At 49.2% G+C, this 9,241-nt stretch overlaps 2 protein-coding genes across 3 annotated transcripts; one reads left to right on the top strand and one right to left on the bottom strand.

Annotated features, from left to right (window-relative positions):
* Nucleotides 1–1,554: 1,554 nt before the first annotated feature.
* Nucleotides 1,555–2,322, top strand: LOC147972983 (uncharacterized). The gene has a single exon (XM_087524522.1). It carries the CDS (start codon nucleotides 1,555–1,557, stop codon nucleotides 2,320–2,322), a length of 768 nt encoding a protein of 255 aa, XP_087380648.1.
* A 3,733-nt stretch (nucleotides 2,323–6,055) lies between these two features.
* On the bottom strand, nucleotides 6,056–8,835 carry LOC125505990 (uncharacterized). Of its 2 annotated transcripts, XM_087521795.1 has the most exons (6): nucleotides 8,011–8,487; nucleotides 7,717–7,791; nucleotides 7,502–7,567; nucleotides 6,900–6,965; nucleotides 6,637–6,696; nucleotides 6,056–6,520 (listed from the first exon to the last, which is right to left on the bottom strand). In XM_087521795.1, exons 1-6 carry the CDS (start codon nucleotides 8,470–8,472, stop codon nucleotides 6,305–6,307), a joined length of 945 nt encoding a protein of 314 aa, XP_087377921.1. In that variant the 5' UTR covers nucleotides 8,473–8,487; the 3' UTR covers nucleotides 6,056–6,304. The 2 variants fall into 2 exon arrangements, with proteins under 2 accessions (XP_087377921.1, XP_087377922.1); XM_087521796.1 differs by lacking the exons at nucleotides 6,637–6,696; nucleotides 6,900–6,965 and adding an exon at nucleotides 8,582–8,835.
* Between the last annotated feature and the right edge of the window lie 406 nt (nucleotides 8,836–9,241).

The following is a 9,241-nucleotide window of genomic DNA, read 5'->3' as shown; positions in this document are numbered from 1 at the left end:
CAGAAGGATGCCCGCGTCCCGTCTCCGATCGTCACCTTTGTCGAGGCCGAGAAGAGTGCTTGGTCCACATCATCGCATGGCAGTTCAGAGCCCACCCAGGGCCTTTTCGGGTGGTGCCAGGCGATCCAAAGCCAGCGCAGACGGAGCGCTCTACCGAAACGCTGTAGGTCGGGGACGCCCAGGCCTCCCTTCTCCATCGGGGCACACACCGCCGGCCAGTTGACCTTGCACTTGGCTCCAGTGATCTCTTCATCTTGGCACCATAGGAAACGCCACCTGCACTTGTCGACCTCCTTGAGGATCTTCTTCGGGACGCGGAGGACGACGAGCGCAAAGGTTGGCATGGCGCTCAACACGCAGCGGACCAGCGCTCGGCGTCCTGCCATTGGCAGCAGCTTGCCCTTCCAGCCCGCTAATCTCGCCTTGATTCTATCGATGATAAACTGGAGGTGGACGAGGCAGAGACGGCTCGTGGTGACCGAAAGCCCTAGGTATCTAATGGGGAAGGGGGCGACAGAGCCTGCGAAACCCTGCAGCGTCTCCTCGATGTTGATGTTCTCGCAGCGGATGAGAGAGACCGTGGATTTGGCCGGGTTGATGCAGAGCCCTGTTGCCTTTCCAAAATCACCTAGAATGCGCAACAGGGAGTCGACTTCATCGCGGCTAGGGTTTCAGAAGATGACGGCGTCATCAGCATATAGACTCACCCGTAGCGCAAGATCACGGCCAGGGAGGCGGTGCAGGAGCTGCTGCTCCACTACCGCGGCGATGAGGTGGTGCAGCGGATCGATGGCTAGGATGAAGAGGAAGGGGGACAACGGGTCGCCCTGCCGCAGCCCCCGGAGGTGGAGAATCCTCGGGCCGGCCGTGCCATTGAGGGAGACCGAAGATGAAGCTCTGGCGAGAAGGCGCGCTACCCAGTCCCGCCAACGCGTGCTAAACCCTAGTTTCTGTAGCAGCTCGAGGAGATACTCCCAGGACACGGTGTCGAACGCTTTTGCTATGTCTAGTTTCATTAGGAGACACGGTGTTTTGCGGCGACGTAGAGCACGGACGGAGTTTTGCACGTAGAGGAAACTGTCGTGGATGCACTTTGGCTTCAGGAACGCCGTCTGCGCGGGCGAGATGATCGAGCCGATGACGGAAGCTAACCTAATGGATAGGACCTTGGAGACGAGTTTCGTGATCGAGTGGATCAGACTGATGGGCATGTAGTCTGTGATCTCTGTCGCCCCGTCCTTCTTTGGCAGCAGGATGATGCCACGTTGTTGATCATGGACATATCTCGCCCCGCGAGGTTGTAGAACTGGTGGAAGGATGCCATGGCATCGTCCTTGATGATGGGACAGCAGGAGCGGAAGTGGCGACTTCAACCTGATCTACGAGGCGCGAGACAAGAACAACAGCAATATAAACCGCAAGATCATGGGCAAATTTAGGGTTGCAATAGACACGGCAGGACTGAAAGAGATCAAGTGCAAAAACAGAAAATTCACATGGAGCAACGAACGGACGCCACCAACCCTAGTTAGCATAGATAAATTTTACTGCAATATGGCCTGGAGCTCCATGTTCCCGTCATACCTCCTCCATGCCACATCAACATCGTGCTCCAACCACTGCCCCTTGTTGTTGTCTGAAGCTTCTGTACCTCGTCGCGCGGCTCGCTTTCGCTTCAAATCCTTCTGTCCGTGCTTTCCTCGCTTCCACGTCACGGTCCAGCACGCATGGAACCGTCCGGTCGCCTCCAGCTGCGCCTTCCAGCGTCTCAACGCCAAGCTGGCTAGAACGGCAAAGGACTTGAAGATTTGGGCGAAAGGCTTCTTTAGCGAGACGAGGCTCCAAATGCACATGGCCAATGAGATCATCCCGCACTTTGACATTGCCCAAGAGCGCAGGCAGCTATCGAGCGGAGAGCTACAGCTACGGAAGCAGCTGAAGCTGCGCATCCTCGGCCTCGCTGCGATCGACAGAGCCTGCAAACGGCAGGCATCGCGTGTCACCTGGCTCCGTGCGGGCGACGCCAAGATGGCGTTTTTCCAGGCCAAAATCAACTCCAGGCGACAGAAGAACTTCATCGACACCCTTCGCAGTGGTGACGCCATCGCCACCGCCCACGGCGACAAGGAACGGATCATACATGAGCATTTCAAGTCCACCCTAGGGACGGCGACGCCTTGTAGCTGCACTATCAACTGGGACGCCATCCGCTTGCCAACCCTGCCTGCGGCCGGCCTCGACAACCCGTTCACCGAAGAGGTGGTGTGGACGGCGAGCTGCAAGTCTCCACAGGAGAAATCCCCAGGGCTAGATCGTCCATGATATTCAATATAGTGGCGGATATGCTAGCGGACATGATTGAGTGGGCCAGGATTGATGGATAAATTGATGGGGTAGTAAATCATCTAGTTGATGGTGGTCTCTCTATACTTCAATATGTCGATGATATGATTCTCTTCATGCATCATGACCTCGAGAAAGTGAGAAATATGAAACTGATTTTATCAGCATTCGAGTAACTCTCGGATCTTAAGATCATTTTTCATAAAAGTGAACGCTTTGCTTTGGCGACGCTCAAGATGAGACCCACATGTACGTTGAACTGTTTGGATGCGGGTTGGGCCAGTTTCGGATCACATATTTGGGGAGACCGATACATTATCGGAGACTCATAAATATTGAATAGAAACACATCAAGAAGAGATTGTAAAAAAGAATTACAGTTGGAAAGGTAAACCGTTATCTCTGGGTGAAAGATTGGTCCTCATAAATTCTGTCCTAACAATATGGTACTATATATAATTTCCTTTTTCCAATTGCCGAAAGGAGTTTTACATAAATTGGATTATTTCCGATCAAGATTCTTTTGGCAAGGAGATAGCGAGAGAAAAATATCGACTTGTCAAATGGAGTATGGTTTGTTGTCGCAAAGACCAAGGCAAGTTGGACATTTATGACCATAAGGTTAAGAATAGGGCCCTCCACGACAAATGGTTGTTTAAATTACTGACGGAAGATGGTGTATGGCAAACCCTTCTAAGGAGGAAATATGTGGGTTTTAAGGCGGTATCCCAAGTATACTGGAAGCCTGGGGATTCCCATATTTGTGAGGGTCTAATATCTATGTAGAAATATTTCTTCTGCTATGGACCCTTCTCGATTAAGGACGGCTCAGAAATTGAATTCTGGGAAGACAAGTGGCTTGGAAATGCCACACTCTGTGAATAATATTCGACTCTATACAACATTGTGCACCACAAGAGTGAAACTATCGCCAAAGTAATGAAATCATTTATGCCAAATGTGACGTTCAAAAGAGATTTAATCAGACCCAGACTCCTATCGTGGAACATCGTGTTCCAACGGTTGTCTATGGTGCAATTGTCACATGGGTTTAATGTATTCGATAAAACCTCCATGGGAATGGACCATTTTCAGTGGAATCCATTGTATAGAGGGTTAATCCAGTCTGATGGGCCAGTTCATAATAAGGAGATTTGGAAGATGATGACACATATTAAGAATAAAATCTTTACATGGTATCTTCATCGCGGAGTCATTCCTACTAAAAATAACCTTATTAAGAGGAATTGGCATGGAAATCCATAATGTGTCTTTTGTCACCATGATGAGACCATAAAACATTTATTCTTCCAACGTAAATTGGCTCATTCTATATGGCCAGTCATCCAAATAACTTATGTCTTGTATCCTCCTTGTAGTGTTGCTAATGTATTTGGCAACTAGTTATATGAGATTAACCATAGATTTAGAATTCTTCTCAGGGTGGGAGTGTTTGCCGTTATTTGGTCTCTTTGGCTATATAGAAATGATAAGGTTTTTAATATAAAAGTACTTCTCCGATGCAGGTTACCTACAGATGTATCGAGACTTTTCATTTATCATCCTCTCTACAACGCGTGAAGAATCGAGACATGTTTATGGAGGTGTGTGCACGATTGGAGGCTGCATGATCTTAAGATTGGCCCCCTCCGCTTAAGGCGTTATACGGACTCAACATGTCTCTTTGTATTTTGCCTTTTTCTATTTTTCGTTTGTGTTAGAGGACCTTATTTGGTTGTGTGCATTTTAATTATGCAGAGGCATGGTGTAATGATTAAATATTTTAAGTAATATAAAGCGTCTCTTTTTGAAAAAGTGGCCAAACATCCTTTCCACCTCTTGGCTTTTCAAGACACGTTGATATTAAATTAAATATAAAAGCCTATGAACTATTAATAGAGCCTTTTATTATTAATTTAACATCTCCAAAAATATTTTCCAACTATATATTATTTGTCTGTATTACCCGATAAACCTCGAAACCCTTTCGGTTCCTCCCGAAACTATTTTTTGTTTCTAATTCGGAAAATATTCTTGTTTTATTGAAATATAAAAATAAATAAATGTTCGTGTTTAAATAAACGCATTTTTAAAATTGCCCCAAATGTTCAAAACATGTTCCCATTGTCAATAATTATTAAAAGATTGAAAGACAGTTCGTGTCTTTTATTAAAGTTTCATGATTTTAGAACGTGTTCATTAATTCCAGAAAATGTTCCCATTTCGAATTTATTTTGTGTTTTTCCAAAAATATATGGATTTTTCTAAAATTGCTCGCATTAAAAGAGAATATGGTTGTTTGACACTAACTAAAATAATTGTGGGCATCGTGAGCGCTATAACAACTAAAAAGAATAAACCCTGATAAAGAAAGGCATTCTATGCCTGGGTATGCGCTGATTCTGCTAATAAAACGGGTTGCGAGCGCTGCAATTAGTAATCTATCTGATTGTGCCGTCATAAGAGAGAGTGGTCGAAACAACCATGCCTTGAAGGTCGTAGGACAACCACCAAATGAGGAGGCAATAACAACCCCAAGACCGAGGCGGGCAAAGAGGAAAAAAAAAAGGCATGAGTTCGGTGGTCATCGCCACGCCGAGCAACTCCGCCACTATCAAGATCTCGCGGGCGAGACATGATTTGGAAGAAAACTACAATTCATCGTCACGGAGACCGATTTTGATGGACACATTAATTATCTCTCCCGTTGCTTCTAAAAAAAGCTCTTCCACTTTCCCATTGCTTCTAGAAAAATCCTCCACTTCAAAAAATATATCTTTCGCTGCAAACGGACAGGCATATGTGCTAGTTAAAAACTTCTAAATCTCAACCGTTGATATTCTGATCAAACAGTGCAAACAATATTGGCATATATGGACGAACATGCTAACTTGTTTGCCTATTATTTTCATTATGTAATAGGTAGATATGTCAAAAATTAATGAAAAACTAGCAAGAGGCCCATGCGTTGCACGGAACATCAAGATGCATTTGTACGAGTTGTTTTATCTTGTGGGAGACGAAGATGAACGAGGGAAGACCTTATCTGCAAATGTGAAAAGGGGTGCGAATATCCTTTTACAAAATTGTCATAGTTTGCTTTCTATTCGTCAGATATAGATCGGACGGTCTATATTGCAGGATGACAGACACACCATCATCACCAACTCGTTTTTTTTATACAGTGAAAAATATACGTTTTCACCTAGTTGAATGGCTGGCGCACCGCCTACTCTCCGGCAGACACTCGGTGACGCTGATTCGGTGACTAGCCGTGGAGTTGCCCTCCTTCAGAAAAAAATGCAGATAGTGTGGGAGGGATGGCACATTGTGCAAGGTCCCGCTTCCAAGACAGACGCATGATACCAGGAACAAGACAGCATATCGATATTCATGATCTGACGGAGCGTATCCCCGATGCAGACCACGGATACCGGAGCCTGTCATCGCACCGCTCCCCTCCCCTCCCCTCCCCTCCCTAGCATCAACTCACCCAGACACAAGCTCTAGACTAGACGTCTAGCAACACGCCCACGCGCACCAAGTTAAACACAGATATCCAAGCCTGCATGCCGCCCGTCCACAAAATCCTTTCGACAAGCACTACCATTCACTGCCTGTCGTGACAGCACGGAGCCATTCGTGGCATCGTGTCCAAGTGAGCATCTTGGCCACATCAAACCCTGACGAGTCTTTCGACGCTGAACACAAGTTGGAATTTGGAGCAGCAGCGTTGCTACAAAAACGTCGGAAACACCGCTGCATCTGCACACTTGGTTCGACCCACCTTTATGCCGGAACATGGTTACATGGATCACGGCCGCGGCCCGTGCGCCTACAGAAACCCTCCAAAAAAGAAGCTCACGGAGTCCTACCGGTACCGCGGATTAACCCTGAGGAGTCTACCTGAAAGTACTCTAGAGTAAACCAAGCTGAAGCTGTAAATTTAACCGGAGCTAAGCTAGGCCAGCTGCCTAGGATGATGATCCCTATCCCCGCGAAGCATCCCAGCAGCGACCGCGTACTCCTCCTCCGCCGTGGCCGGCATGCCCATCGCCGGCACCGACGACCAGACGTCGGCGCCGTTGGCATTGCCGCCGGCGACGTGGTCGGTGCAGGAGACCGGCACGAGGCACAGCCCCCGGCTCCTCAGGTCGTTCGGCGCCCGCGGCTCCTCCTGCTCACCGTAGCACATAAAACCACACGTCAGACCAGATCACGTACGCGTAACCAGACAGCGACGGGACACAAAGCGCCGCGGTAAAACTCTGACTGATGGCGCCGGCGGCTTACCGGGAGCGGGGCGGGGGAAGGTGGCGGTGGCAGGCGCTGCATGTACGGCGAGCTGAGGACCTGACACGGGCCAGGAAGAAAGGCGACGACGACAGTGTTAGCATGCATGCGGTGCAGGCGCGGTACACCGTACACGCACTGCGAGAGCTACGCCCTAGCTAGGTCTCGGCGTGTGTACGTACGTACACAGCGCTGCCGAATAGAGAGACACTAGACTGGGCCGGCTGTCGCAGCGGTTTGATTTTTAATAATAGTGGACGTACCTGAACCTGGTCGTGCAGGAAGCGTATGTAGCCGAGCGCCTCGTGCAGGACGGAGGCCGTGTCGGTCTGCATCGGCATCGGCAGGTCAGGTTAGGTGGGTCAATGCAGCAGCAGCAGTTCGTATCCACCCGTCAGTCAATGGGTCAAAAGTAGGAGAGACAGCAGCTTCAATGACCCATAGTCTGCCTTAATTACCGTCCTATCAGTCTAACGTGCAAAAGGAAACTACAGTGATGTAATGTTAACAATGTGTGTGTGTCAGCCTGTGGGTCTTTGACTACTTGGATCTGCGACTGTAGTCTACATCGTTCCAGCATGCAAAGTTGCAAGTAAGTAAGAGGAAATTACAGTCTACAGTGATGTATGTTAAGGCAGACTATGGGTGTCAGCCTACGGCTCTTTGACCAGTTGATTCATCATCTGCGTGAGTTTTTACGGCAAGAAACGCAGATTTTTATCGCGGGTAGTTTCAGCCGTTGCACGGGGATGGCAAGGCAGGCACGTACAGCAGGGAGGGAGGAGAGAGATGATAAAGAGCGTATCGCCAAAAGCGAAAGGCTTTGCCAGCTTTTGCGATCTCCTTTTTCACTGTCTTTCTTTACCTTCCCGAACGGAGAAACCAGCTGCTGCAGCGCCAGGATCCTCTCCCCGAGCCGCTCCTTCCTCGCCTGCACACACCACAACACAACCAAGCATAGTTTTTACTTTTCATCTCCGTTTTTTCACCGGATGATGAACCCAACTCGTTCATCAAAACATTAACCATGCTGTCTTGGTTAAATTGATGTGTTTATTAGTGGAGGAAAGAAGCACTCACCCTGGGCCTCTTGTTTGAGAAAGCGGCGGGTGGAGCAGCCTTTCTCTGATCGCTGCTGCTTCTTGATCCTCTCTTCTGAAGAAGTAGAAGAAACAACATATCCATCAGTAATAAGTTAACTTAATCTTCGTGAGTAGTAAGATCCAAAATACTTGCAGCAACAACCGGTCAACCATCTTAATCTTCTTGCAAGAAAACGGCAGAAACATTGGCCGGAAATCAACACCAGCCAACAATGCAAACATCGACGCAGAGTTACATTGGGAGAGCTCGTGGCGCACATGGTATACACACCTTGGTCGGCTGTGGCTTGGAGGTGGAGATGCCCGAGGCGGCGGTGGCGGTGGGCGAGGACGACATGGAGGAGATGGAGGAGGAGCAGTCGGTGGTCGGGCTGGACTTCTGCGGGGCGGCCACCGGGACCGCGGGACCGCCGGCGCCGTAGTAGTAGTACTGGAACCCGAAGACGTCGCCGCCTCCGTGGTACTGCTGCTCCGCCCGGCCGCCGAAGCTGAGGACGTGGTGGTACGGCGCCGCCGGAGGAGGCTGCAGGTAGGAGGCGCAGGTGGGAGAAGCGGCCGCATGAGTGCTGGCGCTGGCGCTGGTGGTGGTGGAGACGGCGGCGGAGGAGGACGGCGAGAGGCAGAGGAAGTAGTCGGCCATGGCCTCCTCCCCGAGGCCGAGCATGTCCATGTACCCCCTCCCTCCTCCCCCACCTCCTCCGGCCTCCGCCATGACCTCCTCTTCCTTCACCATGATCTCCAGCTCGCGCTGGCGCGCCACGAGCAAGACACGCAAGAGATTATGAGCACAGGGAGTAACAAACAAACAAGAGGATTAATCGAGGAAGATTGGCGCGCCGTACCAACCAGATTGTTGCTGCTGGGCTCTGGTCAAAGCGGTTTCGCGCCTTCCGCCGCTGCCGCGCTCTGGGAGCTCTGCGCGCGTCCAGAGTTCAGACCTCGCGCACACGCCAGCTTAAAAACGCTTCCACTTCTGAGCGTGGGGAGAGAGGGGAGTGAGACGGAGGAGGATGTGGGAGTGGACCATGGTCTCGCTGTCCTCCTTTCTCTATGTAGAGGCCGAGGCCGAGGCCAGTGTACAAGTAGAGTACGACCGACCGAGAGGACGGGCGGCTTTGTGATGCGGTGCCAGAGGCACATACCAAACCAAGATTTGGAGAATCAATGCACTGGCCGTATAAAGCTGTGTGTTCTTTCCCAGTACCACTGTGCAGTGTGTTGGTTGTGTCGAGTCAAACTTTACAGGCTTTGACCAAATTTGTGTAAAAAATATCAACATCTACAATAGCAAATATACATAATATGAAACTACATTCCATAATGAATCTGAAGATATCTCTTTGGCCTTGTAAATGTTGATATATTTTTTAATAAGTTTGATCAAAATAAAGATATTTTGATTTCAGAAAAAAAATCATATGCAGACTATAAAGAAACGGAGGAAGTATCTAACCATTTCGCCGAAAGAAAAATGGATATGTATCTCCCATCCAGAAGTTGTT

The sequence above is a fragment of the Triticum urartu genome, chromosome 5A (genome assembly GCF_056163025.1).
Source record: "Triticum urartu cultivar PI428250 chromosome 5A, HENAU_Tu73, whole genome shotgun sequence".
Classification (NCBI taxonomy): domain Eukaryota; kingdom Viridiplantae; phylum Streptophyta; class Magnoliopsida; order Poales; family Poaceae; genus Triticum; species Triticum urartu.
Note: the sequence above shows the minus strand (reverse complement) of the source record. Positions and strands in the feature narration are given on the sequence as shown.